The sequence below is a fragment of the Phaethon aethereus genome (assembly GCF_964289735.1).
Source record: "Phaethon aethereus genome assembly, chromosome: 5".
Taxonomy (NCBI): Eukaryota; Metazoa; Chordata; class Aves; order Phaethontiformes; family Phaethontidae; genus Phaethon; species Phaethon aethereus.
Window position 1 is genome coordinate 11,984,314 of NC_138579.1, and position 23,185 is coordinate 12,007,498.

At 50.3% G+C, this 23,185-nt stretch overlaps 1 protein-coding gene across 1 annotated transcript in view; it reads right to left on the reverse strand.

Moving 5' to 3' along the window:
* The window catches only part of KIF26A (kinesin family member 26A), a gene marked incomplete at its 3' end in the record, with an annotated part of 103,978 nt that extends 82,899 nt beyond the window's left edge, over positions 1 to 21,079 (reverse strand). Inside the window, exons 1-2 of the mRNA XM_082000429.1 lie at positions 19,563 to 21,079; positions 17,038 to 17,286 (exon numbers count right to left, since the gene is read on the reverse strand). Coding sequence (XP_081856555.1) covers positions 17,038 to 17,286; positions 19,563 to 19,697 — 384 coding nt within the window. The 5' untranslated portion in view covers positions 19,698 to 21,079. The remainder of the gene's footprint in view (positions 1 to 17,037; positions 17,287 to 19,562) is intronic.
* Between the last annotated feature and the right edge of the window lie 2,106 nt (positions 21,080 to 23,185).

The window sequence follows — 23,185 nt, forward strand, 5'->3', positions numbered from 1 at the left end:
TTGTGAAGTGTGCAATCTCATAACATTACAGCCAATATTCAGCATATGTAAATCTGACTACCTAAAAACATGAATGCGGCTGCATAGGGCTTAGTTGCTGGCTGGGGTTAAACCACGACACAGTATAAGGACACAATTACTTTATAAAGGGTCCAAATAAGTAAAAAAAAAAAAAAATTGTCTGAAGGCATCATAAAAAGCAAACAAATATGATGAGATTTGCCTTAACTCTATACAGCCTGAGTTACCACAACATTATGCAGCTACAATGTGTGATTGAGCATTCCCAAGTAAATGCCCTGATTACTATTGTAAGTCTGTCATTTAAATAGTTCCTTCCTGTTTAAAATGTAGAAAGCCAAATGCGTTTTCCCACCACTAAGCATTGTGTAAGACTCCTTTCTCTTCCAGCAAGCTGGCTGAAGATGGATGAGCTTCCAAACTGATATCATTTTTAATTACGCATTTTTCTCTCATTACTAATTTCCTAAACATGTCTCTAATCTTGCAGTGAAATCTGTGAGCGCAGTAGGTGTAGCCACATACATCATGCTCCAGAAAATTAATATGAGATAATGATCAGGACTGCCATCACAACATAACCTGAAACAAGCAAGATACACTACAGGTGATACATACTCATTAGACTCTGATCTCAAGTGTTTCTGGAAAGCAGCTGTTAATGGATAGTTTCCCTCCCTCCTACATCTTGGAACCAGTAACACAGTTAGTGGGGTCTAGGAGAGGGAAATGCTTCAACCAACCTCCCCTTTGCACTTTCCACCAGGCAGTTACAAGCTTGTGATGTTCCATGAGTGTCCACCTCTTCACCCCCTTACCCTAAGTACTCCACCAAGAAGCACTGTTTGCATAAGGGAGCCACGATCATCTGCTCCTCTACAGAACGTAAGCACAGGTATCCCAGCTCCCTCCTGCCATCAGGGGTCCAACAGCTCTCTCCACCTAGGACGTCTCCCAGTGGAGCTGTCCTCTCCAAAAGCATAGAAGGAGAGCAGAAAGCGTTGGAGGTAGCCGCACCCACCAAACAGGTAGAAAGGCACATGCCCACACATGCCCCACGTACCAAAAGGGGTCACACACCCAGCAGCTGTCTGCATCAGATGCTCTTTTGGCGGGCAGGAATCAGGACTATGTATAGACCCGTCAGCTTAGGTCAACCAAGTGCCAGCCAATTATGCACATGGGATCCCTCTCATTCCTGAAGTACCTCTCACTACCCTCACGCAGCTGAACGTGTTGCAGCGTTCTTTCACCATTAAACCAACAGGTTAAGATGGCAGAAGAAAAAAACAAAAGGGCAACTGCCACTGGGCTTTCTCCCCAGCTAAACACATCACACACCAAATTCTTACAGGAGCAATGCTTTCAGCACACCAGCTGCCTTCTCATCAGTTGACACCTCCCAAACAAGAGGGGCAAATCCTAGGAACTGTTCAGAGTGTCTGACATTTAAGGAATCCAATAAAGCAAAACAAGATAAATCACAAGCACTTAAATAAGTCTCTATCTTTTAAGTGGCTTTAAAATATGTCACAAGTATGACTGACTACTTACTCAAAGAAAAGGGATCACTACTGTTTCACAGTCAAAAAACATGAAGATACAGAGAGATCAGCAATATCGTTGAAGTATATGCACCAGAGTAATGCACATAAAAACCAGTACGTATATAAAGAACACAATAGGAGAGCTCTGGTATATGCATACAACTCAGTAGTCTGTAATCACATGCTGAGCAAAATGCATATACTAAATGGGGTAAGTATATCTAAAAACATAATGCTACCTGACTTGCCCTAGGTTCCTAAGGAAGCCTGTAGCACAGACAGTGCGAGTAGGCTGGAGTTAGGATGTTTCACTGTACTCACCATGCTGCTGTGGAAGGTGGCTGATGGAAAAATTACACAATTTCACATTTTCTTCTCAAAAAAAAAGTCAAGTTTCCCAAAACTGCTACCAAAATTTCATCCTGCTTTTCTACCTGCTGTCCATCTATCGACCAAAAACAAAAGCATTAAATCCAACCTTGACTTCCTCAAGAACTTGATGAAGAAATATGACCTCCTATGAGAACACTGGTTCTTCTTGAAAACAAATACTTCTATTCTACTAAACTTCATTCATTCAGCAAAAGGAAGGAAATGCTGGGGGATGCCCCATTTTCTCTTTCCCACAGCATCTTGAAAGGACCATGGAGAGGACAGGTACCAACCCAAGGCTTCAACCAGAGCTTTGCTCTGTACCACCCACCCCCTTGACTGGAACTGGTGCCCACTCGTGATAATGCTGAGCTGTGCAATGCAACCCTCCACCTCAAGACAGGAATTAACTGACCGCTGAAGTCAAGGCAAGCCTTTCAAGTGACTTCGCTGGGTTATGAGTGGGCTCCCACTTCTTTTTAATTCTTGTTAGCATTTGCTGACAACGCCTTTACAACCAGAGGGACAGGTTCTTTACAAGAAGCCGCTTCGGCTGCTCCAGCTAATGCCTTAATCCACAGACTGAAGCAGGTCAGATTATCTACACGTATCAAAGACAACATTATGCTTCATAAGCTATTTTTCTGCTTCGGTAAGGAGTAAGCACGTTTTTTTTCTTACTATGTTTACCCATTACCTCACCAAGCAGCATTATTGTTAGTCTTTCTGAGGCTCTCCTAGAATGGGAACGTATAAAACAGGATTTCCTCCAGCTCTGCATACCTACTTACTCCAGAGTCATTAATGACATAGGACTGGATTGAACAAAGACTTAAGATCGAATGAGCATTCGAAACAGCTGGGAACAAAAATACATCTGCCTGAAGCACTGCATCTCTGCTTTGTCTTTAAAAAAAAAAAAGCCGATAAGGCACATATTTGCTTTAAAGACCACTTCTACAGGAATGTTTTCACGAGAAAAATGGAAAAGCTAAACACTTGCATGTGGAACGTGTATCCTAGTGGGCTCCAAATTAAGTTTACTGAAGCTTTAATGCAGCAATCTGCGAATGAGGCTGTCCTTTTTACTGGCGATCGGAAGTAACTTCACTGCTGTCAAAAGGAACTCTGCAGAAGAGATCCAAGTCCTGCATGAGAATCCTCCAAAAACCCAAACCAACTGCATATTGTCTTCCATGTGATTACAAGCCATAGCAGAAATATCCAAGGGTAGGTAACACTGCTCAACTCCAAGATTTTAAAATACTTCTAACTAATATTTTAAAGAAAACTTATAGATGTATATAGGTAAGGAAAATGCAAGCCATACTGCCCCAGGATTCATAGAAGTTGATTCCTCAGGTTGTTAACCCCACTTGAGTGTCAGATGGGGACATTTATCAGAAGGACTGATTCCCCTGACGGAATGTGCTTCCCAGCCAAAGCCAGCGCAGCACAGCGACACATGTCCTGCACCCATCGCATCGCAGCACAGCGCACGCCGCCGATAGCCCATAGCTGAAAAGGGGCACACCCTGCTCTCCTCTCCCTTCCCTCCCCACCGTTCCACAGATAGACATGCTAACTCAGGGTGTGCTTTCAGGACCTACCCTGTAAGCACATCTCTCCTGAAAATTAACAGGAATTTGGAAGAAAACTGTATGCAAACAATGAAAAAAAAAAAAAAGCCAGAGGCTACAGACTGTCCATATAATTACCCTACACAGGGCCAAAGTCAGTAGGACATGGAAGAAATACCCCAAATGCTACAAGGATATTGCTTGGGTTCGGTGCTTAGCTTCCAAAACTACCTTGGCAAACTCTTAAAGACCTCCGTACCGGTGGTGTACACAACAGCAGAGGCAGCCGGCAGGCTGGGAGAAGCAAACAAGCAATGCAAGGATGCTTGAGAAGAAACTACCCCTCTGTTCAGTGCTATCAGCTCCTGCCTGCCTGAGGACATTTCCTACCTCCACCTACAAACACAAAGATTCCCCAACCACTAAGTAAACAGTCTTTGAAGATAATGAAGCTTATTCTAATCTCTCACTGATGTCACTCTTGTATTGTACTCAGCTGAGCTACAAGACTCTTGGGTTAACTAACTCCTCTGTAAGATGAGGATTACCTTAACTCTTTGCTCTTGCACAGACTTAAGGAATCCTGTCGAGGATTTTTCACATAGTGGATCTACTTTTTTTATTGTTGAAGAATCACAGTCATTTTTCAGCTCACTCCTTTAGACGCAGGTGAACTGCTTCTGTACCATTAAGTTTAGTGAGATGACCTTCTATACTAGACCTTTCACGGCTTCCAAAGAAAGCAGAAGTACAGCCTTTAGAAAGGAGGAGATGCCCTGGACTACTTTCCATGACTGGCAAATGGGGCTGTTGCTCCAGTGGCATGAAGAAAGAAAAATCAGACTGAACCTGGAATAATAAGAGGAACTAAAATGGAAACAACAAAAAGAAAACACAGGAAAGTAGAGATCTTCCAATGCATCACCTCAGAGAGCAATGCCTTTGTGTTCTCACTTGTGTTCGCTTCCCAGAGTAAAGTGTTTATTCTGCACAGCAGTTCTTTAACAGTCTACTCCACAATTTTCATTGCACCCAATCCTGCAAGAGTCAAGCCCTCCCACAGCAATAAAAACCTCAGTGAAGAACTCTGGGTGGGTTAGAAAAGCCAGCCCCGTGTATAACATCTCTTTCGTGTCATCAGAAGACTTGGCAGTAAGAAGCTGAAACCCAACTAAATTCTTACAGTACAGTTCAGAGCTATTTTGTTCTTGAGCTGCATGTGCTTAGGAGCAGCCATGACCGGAACAACAAAAGGATATACAGCACAACTCTGAGAAGAGGGGCTCAAGTTGTGGCTGAACATTCACGCTCAGTGTCGGTCACAAGGCAAATTTCTTTAGGAAAGTTTGAATATTATCAGCCCAGGTTTCTCACCTCTTGGATAAGCTATGTCTTAGTCATACCCAACAGACCCTGACACTATTTCCACATGCACACATGCGCACACATATACAGGTAATTATGTTCCCACTGGACAGAAAAATGGAGCGGATGGGCTGGAAAAAAGCAGACAGAGGTAATGACACCTACACAGAGAGATGGATTTGGAATACAGACATTGGCCCAGTTCTGCAGTCTGGCTTCCTCTTCATTTCACCAGTGTAGGTGAACTGAAACTACACAGCACCAACAGGCTTCATTTTCCACCTGTTAACACAGGTTTTTGATTCCACTGTCAATAAAAGAACCACAATGCAAACTGTTACGAAATGAAAATCCAGTGCTGTATGCAACTGAAGACAGAAGTGAAGAGATGTACAGCCAGATTCAGGATGACATATTGCTGAAAATACTCTTCCCTAAACCAAGTCACAGCTCGGGAACCAGCAAAGCCATAAGCTGAGGCCTGGGTGTCGATACTCACGATCAAACTGGCAAACGCTGCACGCAAAGTCCTTCCATGCAAACATAAGAGAAACCCATTCACAACCCGTGTTTCACAGGCACGACATGGCAGCCTGAGAAACTCTCTAAATCACACAAATATTTTTCTAATCATTTAGCTCTGTGGAAATCTCAAATTTTAAACTCAAATAAAAAGTAAGTTTACCAAAGGTCAGTCAAGCAGCAGTAAGACTGCACAAGGTAGCAGGTTAAAGCATCTCATATTTATAAGAGTATAAGCATGAAATTCAGAAAGGGCCCCCAGGGATCCCAATGCAAGACATGAAGGTGTAATTAAAAACCATAAATCCATCAAACGAAAAATATGTAAACTTAATACATTAACTCATATATTTTTCTTCCTCGACCACATTTGTCTTACTCTACACTCCTCTGGAGCCTACAAATAAAAAATTAACAATATCAGAAGAAATATTTCTTAATATGTGGAATGTGAATATCAATAATAAATGCTTTTTACTTTATTCTTAGAGGTAATTGCTGAAAGAAGCTCTCTCAGCAGACTGCTGAGACTCTGCATATTATAAATTATTTCAACTGTATCTCCTCTTTACAAAACCCACAAAAGGACAATATCTTACAGTGTTTCCATGCCACTCAATCATCCACACAAAATTACCCTTGTGAGAGCTTGTTGGAGGAATGTCAAATGTACTTGCCTTTCTCTGCCACAAAGTCTTCAGAGAAAAGACAGCAAAATAGCTCACTTCTGCATTCACAGTTATACAAGCTACACCAACACCTGAACATTTTAACTGGAGATTTTGGGTTTAACTTATATTTAATTACAAGCTACAGGCAAAATAGTTACAGGCAAAATCCTGGCCTGTGTTTCACCCACAGCATAGTTTTCAAGATAGTTTACAAAAGCTCTGGAGCACCTGTAGTTCATATTAAGGCTAAGGCACTTCTCCTAAAAGCGGTATTTGGGACAAACAAACCAGCCCTTCCATCTTCTGCCCACCTACCAGAAAAGGAGCACTAACATTGCCCAGAAACCACAGTGGCAAAGACACTTGTGCCTCGCCTCCATCCTTCAAAGGCCAAATTTTGTAGAGCAAATTTGTTTCTCATCACTAATGACTGTTTCCTTGGGATCGGATGGCCCAGGGCCAGCTAGCAGTATGGGAACACCTCTCTTCCTCACGACGCACCCAGCATTAGGGCATGCAAGTGGGGATTATGTGACATTTTCATCAAAGATTAAATTCCATTTCCTCTCTGTTACTGGAGCACTTGTTCTCACAAGTAGAGCCGCCAGGTCCCTATACAAACAAACACATGTATGTGTGTTCAACGCAAGACTTAGCTGTGTTGTGATAGCACGTTAACGTTTCTCAAATAATACCCAAGTCAGCCAAACTTCCCTTCTCCTAACATTGAGCGATGACTTCTACTAAATCCAGGCCAAAATTCTAACACAACTCTGGTGCTCTGTCAACACAACACACAGTCCAACACTGGCAGAGGTGGCATGCTCTTTATGCTTGCCCTAAGCGTACTCGCCACATAGGAAGTAAAATCCTCCTTGCCCCAGCTGCTAGGGTTTAGCTCACTCAACTATGTCCCTACCCTTCCGTCGATCATTTGGACATCAGGTGCTCTGGCATCATTAGCCAAGCTTCACCTGCTGAACAGACGCCAGATCTGTCCAACTTTTACTTGACTATTTATTGCAGCTGAAAATCATTTACTTGCATGAAGCAGGCCTTGTGGTGTGCTCCCAGTCTGGGCTGGTGACTGGTCACCCAAGCTTGGCAGCGGTCTTGGCTTCTGGAGCCACCTCCACACCACCATCTACCAAGCACTCCATAGACTAAGCACAGAGCACATTTTAAGGTTTGGCTCTTGGCCTCTTAACCATCCTGGGAACAGTGCCACTAGTCGCCAGAGCCTGGCTGCTGTTGGGCAGTAGATACAAGCAGTTGGTTTTACGCTCCACACTAGACAATTTGGTGTTAAAGACAAGGTCTGTGGCAACAATGGCATGTTTTGTCCAGAGGCACTCAAAGGGCACTCAACTGCTACCAAGGAAAGAGCTGAATACTTTCACCACTCCACACCAGGCAGTACAGCGAGCCTCTACAGACAACCCAAAAGTAGTAAAGCAATTAAAACAAGGATGTACAGATTTCTTGATTGTACAAGCCACCTGCATTATACTTCTGACAGCTGTTGAAACTGCCACATCCCAGAGAGTCCCTGGAGACACACTGCAGTGTGTGGACAACAACAGCCCCCGGTGCCCTGTTTTGGGATGGAAATCAGATGCGTACCACCGATCCAGCATGGTGCCATTGACCTCAACCACCCCAGCAGGCTCACTTCCTCCAAAACACTCAGCAGTGCCGCTCTGCTGAGGGCTGTGATAGGTACCCTGGGCACAGCCACCACCTCTGAACTGCTCAGGAGCCACAGAAGATGCAAAAGCAGCAGGCAACCCCCACAAAAAGAGTTTTACCTGATAAAGCTACAGGCAAAGCTGCACTGCTGTACTCTGACGTCCAGGAGAATAGCAACAATGCCAAAAGGAATAAATACATGCTACAACACACAATACAGTGAGAACAACACAAGGCAATTAAAAAAAAAAAAAGTACAATACAAACTGAGTACATCTAACTTCCCAAATGACTTAAAACACAGAGCCAAACACTGCCCATTTACAGTATAAACAGCACTGATCAATATATACACACCGACAGCAACACAAACCATGCTGTAACAAATTGTATGTTGTGGTGAAACAGGAAACACATTTAAACATAATCTTTTGAATGCTGTGAGAACTAGGACTAATGCTTCACTTTCACCATTAACGCTGAAAGCCCGTCAATGTTCAACCTAGCCAGAATATCACATTTCAGTTTTGGACAGAAGGCTTCCCATCCCATTCACCGAGGAGTGTAAAAATCCCTCAGCAAGTTAGGGGAAGATTTGCTAAGAGCTAATTGAAAATTGATCATTTTCCCACAGCCGTCCGGTCTTCCGATCAATTCTGCACAGGTATTGACGTGTGGTAATGCCGGCCCAGCCCCAGCCGAAACTCAAGAGCAGCCTGCCAAACTCCAGGAACGCTGATCAAAGACTGATTTTAAGGCTTGATTCAGAAAGGATAATTGTGCGCACCTAGGCCTTTTTTTGTGAGCAAGTGCTGAGATTTCGCTGATTCACTGTATGTTAGGGTGATGCATACAACAGGCAGACTCTCAGTGATGAAACAAGCATGCAACAATGCCAGCATGCTGCCGAAAATTGGTGGATATATTTATACCAGTTAAACATTCTTTCTCCAACATGAAAATTAACATCTGCCAGCTACGCCTTAAAAGCCTGTGCAGCTTCAAAGCAAAGAAGTCAGTCCAAAGAACTACACATCAGAAGTTTACATTCACTTTAACATCCTAGAGAATACATTACTCCTGCAAAGTGACATATCCCCACCACCCCCCTGCTTGGAATAATTATATGAAGCTTTGCTCTTGGGTTCCTCTACAAAATTTTCCTTTCCTCCATTTAAAAATAAAACATTTTTAATGAAAAACTAATAAGTAACACCCTTTGGCATAAACTTCAACAGCAGTGTGAGGGGCTGAAGCCTCTGAAGAGTTCCTGATTTACACGGCCACACCACATTTCCACAAGGCAGCTTTCTAGTTTCGTCACAGGGAGGCACAGCGCAGTACGCAGATAAACCCCTCTTGGATGGCATCGGCACAGCCCTGGCCCACGCTCCGCGAGCCCATTGAGAGCTGCTACTTTAGGAAGCTCCCCTTTGCCTGAACACACACCACGGCACCTTCAGGCCCCTTCCCCAGCCTCACTGCTCCCCGCCTGGTGCACTGGCAGGTTTTCAGGACTGTGTCTTGCTATTTTCACAGTTTATCTGAAGTCCCTGGCTTTGCTGTTTCTGCTGTTGCAGAGACCCCAGCCTCTGAACCCCCTCCCCAACTCCCAACCCAAAAGTTCAGTTGCAAGTCACAGAGTCCGCTGTTTTCTCTGTCCCTGAGTTATTCTCTATTCTTCCTTATCACGCATATGACAGGAGCAGTCAGCTCTACCAAGAACAGCAGTCGATGATGCTCGATGCCATACAAGCACAACAGAGTGCCCATCACAAAAAAAAATAAATTACTAGAAATGGACAAAAGATGGAAGCATTTTCTCTCTGCTGGGCAACGGAGAAATTAAGCATGTGGATATTAAGCAGCTTGCCCAAATTCACAGTCAGTGACAGATCTAGGGATTAAATTCAGGTCTTGCATCCCTGCAATGAGACACAATTCCTCCTGTTAACAAAGGCAGCAGGAGGCATGATTCTCCTGACAGTAAGGCCCCAGTTTTCTCCCATAAGCCACTCATCTGAAAGACTATACAAAATTAGTAGACACTTGTAGAAGTAGTCAGCCTGTTCCTGATCACGAGCACAGCCAGTGACAGACAAGACTCCCACATTCCTAAAGATGCCTTCCATTTGGCGATACATGAGGTACGTAAATACAAAATAGTTATTCCAGTGCTGCAGGTCTGAAGTCAGAGGACAGGGAGACAAATCCAGAAAAATTAAATTCCATAGATTTTCAGTAAATTAAAAAAAAAAAAAAAAGAGGATACAATACTCCCAAATGGATAGCTGCCTGCCATACCCAGTGTGAGCAATATCCAAATAGATCTAGTTCCGGAAGGTAATCCAATTTTGAGAAAGGCAACAGCATTATCATGGAAAAATCTTCAACAAGACACACACACGTTTCCAGATAGGTTCTCCTCCTCCAGCCAGAGTGAAGCAAAATCTCCACTCACTTTTCATGACAAAATGTTCATCTGCCAGCTGAAAACCCAGGGGCTAACTGGCTCTTCTCTACACCAGCATCCTCACTGCAGGAAGGAGGGTTCAGACCCAGAGTGCAGTTATGGTGGGGTACCCGAGCAGCAGGAGACCCATGCAAGCAACTGTGTACATGGTGGGGGATCCTGGTCTTGGGAAAGAAAAATTTCTTGGTGGTTTCAGCCATCCCCGCTCCAATACCCTGCGGTGCCAGGTCCAGAACAGCAGCCACTATCAGCTGCTGTGGGCCGGGGAAGAGGAGGATGACTAGTGCCTCCTACAACCTCGCTGTTAACAAGTCAGAGGTTGGGATCACTGTAGGTGGAAACTGTTGGCAAAAACAATAAAGCAGCTACTACATATTTCAACAGGTTCAAAGTAACCTCAGATGTTAGGCGCAGATGCTCTTTTCCACCCCCTTAGGATTTTGAAATGGTTTATGTGTTTCCTCCCTTTTCCCTAATAGGGCAAGGTGCTGAAGGAATTAGCCAGAACAATACTAATTACCCTCAGCTACCCGGGAGACCGCAGTACCTTCAGCTAATTGCACAATCCCCGCTCCCCCACTTCAGATCCCCTGGTGAGAAGGTCTCTTGCCTCCGGCATCTGAACTGCAAGATAATCCTGCTCACCTGTATGTTTAAAAGGGCATGCTTGAAAATCCTAAATGTCTAAAGCAAACTCATTACAATCAGTTTCCGCAGCCTATCATATAGCATGGGGTCTACTGCACTGACTGAAACAAGGGAACTGCTCACATCAACACATTTGACACGGTGTTGTCACTAACCCCGTTATTAGACTGCACATGTACCTGAAATCCACATCTGAGCTCATAGCCTCAAGCACTCCAAAGCCAAGTCTCTGCAAGAGTCTCTCACAAAATTAAACATACATCTCAAAAGTACCCTGTAGTTTCATATTTATTAACTAAGACATTACTTTTCCACTTACACATTTGTGAAATGTTAAATATAGAACATTTTAAGGTGCATTTAGTGCTTGTAAAGAGCCCTGAGAACTGGATTCCTCTAGAGAGGAATCTGTAAAAGACAGAGTTGTCCCACTCAATTCCCCTTATTCACACCAATCCCATTGCAGAAAGGCCTCCCATGAAAAGAATAACAGCCCCACAGTAACAGAGAACCCCAAACTTATCCAAGACTCAGCAGCCTCATCATCAGGATTCTGAAATTCCAGGTGACCATGCCACCTGGTAGAATGGGCTGACACACGAACAGAAAACAATGGAACAAAAAAATCCACAAAAAGTCAGGCGTTGCTTCTAAAAGCTTAGACCTATTCCACATGGACCTCAAACATTGCAAGAACTCCCCACATGCTCTGAACCCTTGCTCTTCCAGGGCAGCATGAGCCTGCAGGCAGATGCTGAGGACACGGAGCCCTCTCCCAGGCTCCTCCGTGTGCAGCGCAGGCTCCTGAAGCACCCAACAGTGCACACACAACAGCGAGGAGACAAGTACCAGCAGCCAGGGATCATGTGAGCTCTCCTTGCTACTAGTCCTGCTGATACTGTGCCATCAGAGTGGCCAAGGTGGGAGTAACAAAGTGTACCTGGCCCTCACGCATCAAGACCCCAGTCCTCAATCCCATGCCTGTCCTCTTGGCCTGGTTTTCCAAAGCAATGAGAACCACTGTATTGCCCTTCTTTCCATCCTCCTTGCTGCCAGCCCTCCTTAACAGCTTTTGAACCGGTCAAATTATTTGAAATTGAGGTAGAATGCTCAGAGCAAGTTCCTACAACTTCCACAAACTGGCTGTGAGAGAACTTGGGCAGGACACACCTGCTATTAATTGGCAGAAGCCAGATGTCCAAGTGTCAGCTGTCAACCAAACAGTACATGTGTGCAGCTGCGGATGCAGAGAAGGTGCTGCCTCTTACCGAGTCACCAGAGACAAGGAGGGAACAGCTGGGATTAATGCAGAGGAATGGGGAGAGCAAAGGAGGTGAGCAAGCATCTGTCCTACCAAACCATCCTTCCTTAGTTCTGCTGCTCGTGGAAACACGTAAGGGTTATTTAGCATAGAGGAGAAATCCACAGGAAAGAGCATGCCCTTCACAAAACTTTGTTCTTCATCTCCCCTTCAGGTGATGCCATCAGCAGCACGTACTGGTGTACTAAGAGACCATCGTTTTGATCAGAAGCGGGTGTGGTGGGAGTTCAGTCCAGCAGCACTGCATGGCATCTGCTCAGCTGAGACACGTCAGCACAAACACTGTGTCTGAAGCCACCGCTATCCTCCCCTTTCTTCCCAGAGAAGCCAGGCTTCCTCCAACTCTAGCTGGCATAACGTAGAGCCTTGCCAAGGACACGGCGGGCTAGGACTTGCTTAGCTCCTTCAAATGATTCATGGTTCATTAGCAACCAAAAGCATGACCTGTCCTGGTCACCAAGACTCTGCAGACCAGGGCTGGCAGTGTGCCTCCTTGTACCCACCCACAGCTTACCCAGACAACTGGGAATACAGTTTTTTTAGGTATCAGAGAAAAAGCATCGTCCACCCCACCAGCAATAAAGAGCCCACGCTTGCTCCTTTGTCCCTCAGACTCCCTGGAAGCCATTCAGCGGTGTGCCTCGTGTAACACCCAGGGCAGATAATGCAACGGGGCGGGGGAACCAACAGGGAAGAAAAGCAGCTCTTAAAAGCTAGGACAGCAAGAACCTGGCTGAACTCAAGCTCCAATACAATATGCGTGTTTCGGCCCCCTCAAATGCTGCCTCTGACGCCCACCTGCACTGGCAGTAGGTACAATACAAACTGCTCAGACTGGGGGGTCAGGGGCGAGCGTGGATGGGGACAGGTGAAATGGGGTGTCTGAATCCCTGGGCTGGGAGAAACACGATCCTCAAAGCTAAATCACTTCCAAAGCAAGCTTCCTCTGGTCTTGGCCTCCTTTCAGTACTGATAAAAAAAAATTATTTCATTGCAGTGTAACTGGGTACGATTATTCCACTTCCAAAACCAAAATATTTATACCAGTATAAAACCCTTCTGTGGATGTCGTATCAGTACAAACATTCCTCATGTAAGAGAGCTTTCCTCCTCTGCTCATAAGGGATTAGCTAAAACAATTCTAAGGTAGCTTAGCTATATCCTGAAGGCTATTGCCTGAGCTAGAGGAACCGCACAGTTTATTCCCAGCGGTGCAGCTGCAGGAGCACGTCTCTTATGTTGGGACAGTCCCTGCCTGTCCCCTTCCTTTCGGGGACACACACCTTGCTCTGACATATGCCTCGTTAGAAATGACAGCAGGTTTGGGTTTACCAAACAGGGACATCAGGCAAATTAATTAATTAGCATTTGTGAAGCACTATGAAGATTTTAGGTGCTAAGTATTATTACTACTAATTTAATCTACATCTCCATTCAATCCTCAGCCTCTCCTGTGAAACTGCCAACAGTGATGCCAATTAGCTGTAATTGTTGTGGTGGTTTTGTGACAAGGCTGTTTGCCAACTGGGAGCAAGACAGAGACCACCAACTCATTTCCCATGGATTGCCCCACAGCTGCCATCAGCAACTTCCAGGCACAACAACCTCCCTCCACTCCAGCCAGAACCCCAGTGGTCAGCAATCCTGTATCCCACTACCAGCTGCCCAGGGACAGAGCCTGCAGGGCACATAGAAAACTTTTAATTAGGGATAAACCAAGACGCTTTTTTTTTTCCCCCTGCTCCTACACTAGTTCAGCACATGACCCGGCAACTAATGCTGATACTGCAATACATAAATGCTAATCTGCAATACTTTCAGATTAAACTTTGCTCGTTTCCATCCATGCCTGATGAAAATCACATTTCAATTCACACACAGGCCTCACTGTGGTGGCAAACTGTAAAGGCAGCCGCAGTAAAAAGAAGGGAATTGAGAGCGTGGGGGTGCAGTAAATCTTGCACTTGGGAGAACTGTTAAAAGAGTTTTAACATAAGCAAAGAGGTGTATCTTTTTATCAGCTGTCCACAGAGATTTGGAGGACTTTAAAGAGACACAAACAACAGTATTCTGTAATCAATGCACATCATCTGAGCACCGAAACTTTAAATTATTTATATATTTTAAATACATCTAATTGAAAGGACAGCAACACATAAACTGTATGAATCATAAGCCCTCTCAAGCAATTAGATTCGTTATCCCTGCAGACTGCAAACAGTACGTTGGCTTTTTATTCTAATGTGAATTGAATCCCTTGTCAGCTGCCCCACGCATGAGAATACACCTCCTCTCTTTCATCAGGAAAGATATCAACAGCAGGAAACTAGCCCTTCTTTCATCTCTGAGGCACCCACCCACCTTCCCAAAGGGTTTTCAACCAGGTGTGGAAATCTTTCTGAATCTGTGCTGAAAGATCCCTTAATTACTATAGCAAAGAGGGTAAACCCTTCGAGAGCAGCGTGCTCCAAGCAGTAGCCTTCTGGTTGTTTACTCACCCAGTAGTTGCTTAGTTTGACAGTGCGTTAGAAGAGCTTATAAGAAACTCTTTGGACTTCTACTGCATGGGCATGAAAGTCTTACGGAGAGGAGCTGCTTTTTCAGATGTCTTGTTATATAATTAAACAAGAAAGGAAGGAAAAAAAAAAGAAGGCAAGCTGCCTTTCTGGCACAAACATTACACAGTGCTCAACCTGCCAACATATTGCATCAGATTCCCACTGCAAGGCCAATTCACAGCAGCTGAGTAGCCAAACCCCTGACTGTTATCTCCCGCTAACGTACTTCACACTCAGAAGGCAGTAAGTAGGACTGTTTATTGCATCTTCCTTCCTGAGGAGCTGCTCACTACACCAGGATTGGGGGGGGGGGGGGGCTGCAATTAAGCCAGAGGTCTCGCAAGCGTAAGAATATGTATTTTAAAAAGAAAAAAAATTAAACATCTACTCTACTGTATGATACTCAGTAAGTAAACTCCAGGTATCTGTTACTCCGTGATCAGGTCTGTCGAGGTTCTGATGCTGCGATGACTATACTTTATGACGTTCCTCGGCATGCTTTGAAACCCTGCAGAAAAGGGGATTAATTTACCCATCATCGAGTGCTTATCAAGGAAGTCCCCTGAGACTTACAAGAAGGAGACCACACAAACAGGCCTTTGCTCACCGGTCTCCACACCCGAACACCTGGCCAAGGCCCCCCGACTCTCCTGCACCGGCAGCTTTTTTTTCCCATGGCAGAGATCTGCTCCCAGATCGGATGCTATTCTTTGCGGCGGGGGCCCACCCCAGCAGCAGGAACAGGGGTTTATGTACTCCTCGCTGAGGCAGCCTATCGCATGCACTTCATAAGGGGAAATTAAACTTCTTTCCACTATTTGCAGCAATCCAGAAAACAAAAGGTCCAGCAGTGCTGGATTCAATGAGATAAGATACGTGACCTTTTACACCACAGAAATAAGAGCTCGCTCCAAACCAAGCAGGTCAATAGAGAGGCTCCTGTTGATTTCAAAGGCCTTCAGACCTGGCCTGAAAATACAAATCTCACTGCGCATTCGGACACTGCTCCACAATGCACTTCCAAACAAAACTATATTTAGATTCAATGGGAATTCTGTAGATCATACAGGAACTCTTTGAATGAAAATGAAGGTCAGTAGGGTTTGGCTTCCTCTTCAGACCCTCCCCCCCCATTCTTGCAAACATCCAGATAAGCATTGTTCAGAAAACAATACATTGCTTCCAAATGTTATCAAAAACCCAACACACGCTTTGTGTGCCCCGAAACAGAATCTCAGGGTCCTCTGTTGCATTTTGCCCCATCAGCTAATCCTCGGGATCTCCTCAGGTGCCGAGGCAGGACTCTGTATCAAGGCTCTGTATTTTTTCACCTGTATCACCCTTTAAAAGTTTTGTTTCACATGCCCTCACTAAGGGACAACACTAATAAAGACCTCTGATATGCAGGAAACAAACACGAAGAGAAAAAAGGTGCAGGCAACTACAGCTGGAAATACACACGAATAAAGCTGCACGTGTGTTAAAGGAAACCTCTGGCACTTTGTCCATTCGCTACCAGGTATGAAGGGCCATCGTGAAGCACAAACCGGAGGAAAACGACGCAGCCCCGGCTTGCCGCAGCGACACGAAGGGCAGGAATGAACCCACCAGCCAGGGAGCTACACTCAAGCAGAGCGCAGCCCAGCAAAACCGTCCGGCTCCAACTTTCCCCCAGCGCCGCAAACACGTGTGATTTTCAGCTGCCCCTTAGGGGCTGCGCGGAAGGAGGAGCCGAAGCGCTGCTACCGGCAGCTTCTCCGCGGAGCGACGAAGTTGCTGCAAAGCGCGGCCGCAGCACCGGCCGGCATCCCCGCACCGGTGTCACCCGGGCTGGGGCGCGGGGGCAGCCCCGGCAGCGCGGGACGGGCTGCTCGCCGGGCGTCCGGGCTCTCGGCACGGCGCCGGGCTCGGCCGAGGGCGCGGCCCGGAGGGCGCCCGCACAGTCTCTCCCCCGCTCCTCTACCCAAAATCGCTGGGGGGGGGTTGTGGGGTTTTTGTGCGGTTTTTTAACCGTTTCTGGCAGCCGGTGACTGTAACGGAGGGTGCGCGTCCAGCCGCACAGTTTCGCTTTTTGATAAAGCCCGGGATGGGAAATCCTTGAACTTCTGAAGAACCCTCAATCGCCGCCTTTACCGTCACGCTTCTCCTCCCAGGCCCGCGGGGACGTGCACCTGACCCCGTCCGGGCTGGGGCCAGCCCCCCGTAACCCCCCGCACCCCCCGCCTCCCGCGACGGCCCGGCGGTGCTCGGCGCTGTACGGGCGCACTTACCGGCGGGGCGTTGGGCGGGCAGCCGCCGGCGGCCAGCCGCGCCGCCTGCCTCCTCAGCTCGGCCAGCTGGGCCTGGCAGCTCCGGCACCAGCCCCCGGCCGCCGCCCGCTCCAGCGGCCGCGGCTCGACCCCCGCGGCGGCCCCCGCTCCCTCGGGCGGCGGGCGGCTGGCGCAGCGCTGCTCCTCCTCGGCGGCGGCCGGCGGCCTCTTCCGCGGGGAGAGCTCCCGCGCCGCGCTCCCCTCCGCCACCTGCGGAGAGAGCAGAGCTCAGCGCCGCGTGTCGCGGAGGCAACGCGGCGCCCACCCCCCTTTTTAAATTTTTTGATGTAAAATTCTTTTTTTTTAAAAAAAAGCCCAAAGGCGGATGTTGGAACAACTTACCCCTGGCGCCCGGGGCTCAGGCCCCAGACCCTTCCTGCCGGCGGCCGCGATCATGATAGCGGGGGATGCGCCCCTGCCCCGCTAGCGCGCCCGGCCCGGTGCCCGGCGGCGCGGCCGGCCCGCGGCGCCCATGGCGGGGCGGGGGTCGGGGGTGCCAAGAGTGATCTCGCCGGTTCCCCGCCGTCCGGGCAGCCGTGCTAGGTGATGTTGCCTCCCATGTTGAGAAAGGAGTGAAGTTTGGGTTGGGAGAGGGAGGCGGAGTGAGCTCCCCCACGGCGGCACGGGGAAGGACCCGCAGTACGGGAACACGCCGGGAAAAAAAAAGCTGGAAAAGTGCTCGGAGGGCAGGGAAGGAGGGGCTGGGCGGGGGTGGGTGGGGTGGGGTAAGCGGGGCGGGGGAGCCTCGGCCAGGGCGGGCTGGGGTGGAGGTTTGGGGGGCGGGGGGGGGGGTGTTAATGGAGTTTCATGGTGACCCTACAGGATGGTCCCAAACCGGTGTGACTAAAGCGTCGACACTCCCGCGGTTGCGTCCTTCGCACTCCAGCACCCAAGTCCCTCGGGAGCGAGGGAAAAAGGGCCGGGCTGGGGGCGCCGGTCCCGCCGCGGAGCGCGGAGGCAGGAAAGCACGCGCAGGGCGCCGCGGGTGCAGGCCAGCTGCAAACGGGGCTCGGGGACGGGCCGCTCTCCTGCTCGGGGTTAGGGGCACGGCCCCCCTCCCCCGGCAGATGCGCGGGGCACAGCCGCCCCCGGGGCCGACTCCCCAGCCGCTCGGCGGGCGCGATGGGATGTTCCTACATGCGAAAATTGCCCTGACAGACGGAGAAATTAACGTCCGCAGCTAATTGTCCACTTGGCTGCCGCTCCGGCTCGTATATTTAGCCCTTTTTTTTAATGGGTTCCCTCTCGCCTCCCCAGAGAGAGGAGTACGCGCCACTGCCTAATCATTGCTGCCCCCCGGTCCCGTTGCCCCCGCGGCGGCGGGCAGGGGCCGAGCCGGGACGTGCCCGGACCCCGCGGGGCGCAGCGCCGCCGCCGCCGTCCCTGTGGCCAGAGCGCCACCTGCCGGCGCCGCCGGGGCGCTGCACACGGCAGCCCCCCCGGTCCCTCCTGGGCCGGCTCCGACCGCCCCGCGGGGGAGCGGCGGGGGTGGCTTCCCCCGGCGGTGCCAAGCGCGGCTCCTTGTCTCTGTCCCCGCCACTGCGCGGGTGGGTGCTGGTGGCACCGAACCGTGGGATGGGGTCTGCGGTGGTATGAGCAGCGCCGAGGACAAGGAGTGGGGGAAAAACATATATATGGAGTGGGGGAAAATCCACACCCCCCCCCAAAGGCACCTTCCTCGGCCGCTTAAACTTCCCCGGTTCTGCCGAGCCGGTGTCTGAAGCCCTCCAAATGGGCGCGCGCCCTGGGGGGGGCGGGGGACGTGTGCGCCCCGGCAGGACCCCCGCACCGCTGGGCGCTGCCCCCGCCCGCCCGAACCGCTCGCCAGGAGCCCGGGAAAAGTTGGGGTGGGGGAGTGAGGAGGGGGACGGCGGTTGCCGGGGGTCTGCCGTGTGCCCCTCTCGAGGGCGGGCGGGGAAACGGCGTCGGCAGAGACACGCGGGCGGGGAAACGGCGTCGGCAGAGACACGCAGCCGGGCGGGGGCCCCGGCTGCTTTCCCTCGCCCGTTGAGGGCTCTGCGGGTCTCCGGCACCTTGCTCCGAAATCTCATGTGTCCGAATAACGGCTACAAAACCCTCCCTGGGCTCCAAGTCTCTGGTCGGACGGGGCGGGGGGGCAAAGGGCTGTGCTCCCTAGCCGGGGCCGGGGGCTGTGCCGCTGGGCTAAGCCACCTCCTTGTCCTACTGAGTTAAAAAAAAAAACCCTCCTGGAGATCCCGCGACGCGGTGCCCCTACTCCCGATTTGCAGCCGGGGTGCACAAGGGGCCGCGGTGCCCAGGGAGGGGTCGCCCCGGAAGCGGGTCAGGCAGCGCGGTTCCTCCGCGCCGCTCCGCGGAGCCGCCAGGACTGTTCGTGGTGCTGAATCCGGCCTCGGCGCGGGCGCCGCCAACTTCGCACCGCCAAGTTTGCCACCCCCTTCCCGTGAGCCGGCCTGGGGCAGGGCAGGCAGCCGGACCCCCCCTGGGTCGGGGCAGGATCCCCTTACCTTGGCTTTCCTCCGCAGGAGGTGGCTGGTGAAGCCGAAGATGATTTCCGAGTCCAAGCACAAGGCTCCGATCTCCAGCAGGCTGGGGTTTTTCCTCGGGGCGTTGGAGGCATCGGGCGATTTTTGAAAAGCCATAGTTTAGGGTTGGAAATATCCGGCTCCCTGAGCGGAGGCGATGTATTTGTACACAGACACACACACACACAGAGGAAAAAAAAAAAAAGTAAAAAAAAAAGAAAAAAAAAGGATAAAATAGCAAACACCTCCCACCCCTTAAAATAAGAAGAGAAAAAAAAAAAGAAAAAAGCCAGACGCGGGTGAGTTACTCCTCCATCTGCCGGGATGCACGCTGCCGGGGTGAGGTAGCCCGCAGCCGGGCAGACCCACCACCTCCCTGCCTCTCCCTGTCTCTCCCCGCCGCTCTCCCCCCCCGTTTTATCCCCCTCCAGCGCACCTCTCCTGACGAGCGGGCGCGGGAGCGGACGCGGACGCGGGCCCCGCTCAGCGCCCCGCCGGGCCCGGGGCCGCCGCTACGCGGGGTGCGGGGGGCCGGCAGCGCCCTGCTCCCCCGCCGCCGGCCATCAGCTCGCCGAGCGAGGGGGCTCCCACCGCCCGCTGGCCAGGAGCCCGCACTGCGAGCCTCCTGCCTCCCCCATCCACCGCGGGGTGGGTTCAGTGGCGAGGTTGGGTTGGTTGTGGGGTTTTTTTTTTTCCCTCCTCCTTCTCCTCCTCCTCCTCCGGGGTGAGCGCAAGGAGGGAAAAGCTGCCGGTGAAGTCAGTTTAGGAGGGGGAAAAAACACGCACAAAAAAAAAAAAAAGGAAGGAAAAAAGAAAAAAAAGGGGGAAGGAAAAAAAAAAGAGGAAAGCCTGAGGGAGCAGCAATGAAGCACTTTCCGGAAGGGATCCGGCCTTTCACTCTGAAAAGCTTCCCCCTCTTTTTTTCGCCCCAGCTTATTTGTATTTGCGGTGGGTGAGAACGGCAGAAGGGAGCGAGCTCCTCCTCATCGAGGGGGCCGAGAAACAGGTCCCTGGTGGCTGCCCCCGGGCGAGGAGAGCTGTACCCGCAGGCTGCCTCTCCGCCGCGTGTCCCCACGCGTGTCCCAGCCCGGGGGCCGGCGCAGAGCTCTTGCATCAGAGGTCCCCGTCGGGGCGCGGCCCTTCCCGTCGGGGCGGGATCGGGCCCCCAGCAAGACGGGTAGAGGGCTCTGGGCGGAACGCTGATTCCTTCCCGTGTACTTTCCTGCCGAACAAACCATTCACTCCCCGACAAAAAAAGAGCGTTATCCTGCTGCGGAGCGCCTGCGGTGAGAGTGAGGCGAACGATCTGTTTATCCGGGCTCCGCGGGGCAGCCTTTCTCTCCGCGGGGCTCCGCGCCGCGGCCGGTCCCGCTCTTCCCACCCGCGATTGCGCTGTGGGCAGGGCACGTCGGGGGTGAGCTGCGTGGCCGTGGGTTCTGCGGGGGAGCAGAGGGGGGGCAGGAGAGAGGGAAGGAAGGATGGGGAGGAAAGAAAGGAAGGAGAGGAGAGGAGAGGAGAGGAGAGGAGAGGAGAGGAGAGGAGAGGAGAGGAGAGGAGAGGAGAGGAGAGGAGAGGAGAGGAGAGGAGAGGAGAGGAGAGGAGAGGAGAGGAGAGGAGAGGAGAGGAGAGGAGAGGAGAGGAGAGGAGAGGAGAGGAGAGGAGAGGAGAGGAGAGGAGAGGAGAGGAGAGGAGAGGAGAGGAGAGGAGAGGAGAGGAGAGGAGGTGTTAAGCCTCTATGACCACAAAAGGACACCATAGCTTCTTTTTACTCTGAATTTACTAGGTGACCTGTTCTGGGTTTCCAGCTAACGATGAGCCCATGTATTAGGTGAGGGAGGTGGGTGAATGGGTGACTCTGTATGACAGAGGCAGAATACAGGTGTCACAGGCAGGCACAGGAGGGGTGCTGAGATGGAGAAGAGAATGGTGAGATACTTACAGCAAAGGGGCAAGGATTTGTTTGGCTCCTTATTGGGTCCTTTCCTGATGTAGACGTCTCAAACCAGAGATGTGCCAATGTGTCAGCTGCTCCTTGAACCCACCTGGAAATGGAGTCTGCAGGGACCCAGCCCCTGTGCCACCCTGCACATACACATCCTCTCACCTCCCACCAGCCCCATCCCAAGCCCCCTGCCTTTCTGTGCACCACTCTGCATGCAAAGTCTTCTACAACCGTCCCCTGCACAGGTGGGACATTCCCCTGTCCCAGAAGATCCCAGTGCTTGGAAGGTGCCACATTACCAAGGGGATGGGAAGAGGAGGCTGAAGGGGAGGGCAGAAGGAAAAACAATTCAAGCAAAATGGTTGTATGGACATCAGCTGTCTAGGTAAAAAGTGTCCCACACAGGGCCTCAGCCCAGGTGCTCAGCATGAGGTAGAACAGTGCCCATCACCAGAACCCAAAGCATAAAATGTCATTTCCCATGCATTGGGGGAAGAGGCTTGGAAACATCCGAGGGCAGAGACAAACTTGGCCAGGCCAGGGAGGCCCATTGCCCGCTTTGCAGAGGGCCTGAGGCATCTGTCCCCACCCCCCACATCTCCAGCCTAACCCAAGTTTAAGCATTGACATCGCTGGTGTGGCCCCAAGGAGAGCCCTGCTCTTACCTGTCCCCAGGCCATCTCCAGCCCACCAGGTCTCCCTTTCCCACCACAGTGGGGCACTGAGGGTCCCTGTGCAACCCCAACCTCACCCCTAATCCTGGAGAGTCTCTCTTCAATCACCCCTATTAAAGCAAATATCTCCCCACCCCACTGCCCTCAGGTGTCTTGCCGATAAACAAGCTGAAGGAAAAGTTATTAGCTTTTATTCATGGCATCTCAACTAAAGTAAAACATCAACGGGGTGACTGTACGTAATAATAGACTAGATAAAGTCCATTTTTCTTGGGCCCTCTGAAAGCGATCCCTGAGCATTAAAACGGGTCTCTTAATAAATATCTTATCTCCTCGCCACAGAGCCCTGGCTGCAGATAACCAGACAGCCATTACTGTACCTCTGAAATAACCCCATTTCCATCAGGGCCACTTCAAACAGGCTCCTCTTGAAAGACCCCTTCCCTCCCCAAGGGGAGGTGGGAGAGGCTTGAAGCTCCCTGGGTGGGGGGGAGACAGCAAGGGGCAGGGGATTTCATCCAGGTCCCCGAGCAGAGTGGGGGGTTACCGCATTGCAATGCAATGCCTTCCGTAAGTAAACATGGGGCGAGGTGTCCCCTCTGAGCCAAAAGCCTAAATCCATCCCCTGCATGCCCTGCATTTGGACAGGCAGTGCTGGGCTGCCACGGTCCAGCTCCCCTGGACCTGCTCTGCAAGTGGAGAGAAGGTTGGGCAGGAGAGCAGGGACACAGCAGGCAGCTGCCATCTTTTCGGGGGAAAAGGCCTTGCGTACATCCCAGGCTGCGAGGTGATGCTGTACAGGTTGCACTGGATTCCTCTATTAATGCACCATACAGGTGATAGTGGATTTATTAAGTAAGTATATTGCTGTGATTTCACATTTAATTTACTAAGAATACAATGGTTTGGGCTAAAGGACCCAAGGGAAATCTAGGCAACAGTGAGCAAAAATCCATGAAATTCAATGTAGCACACTAATCATGGCGGCA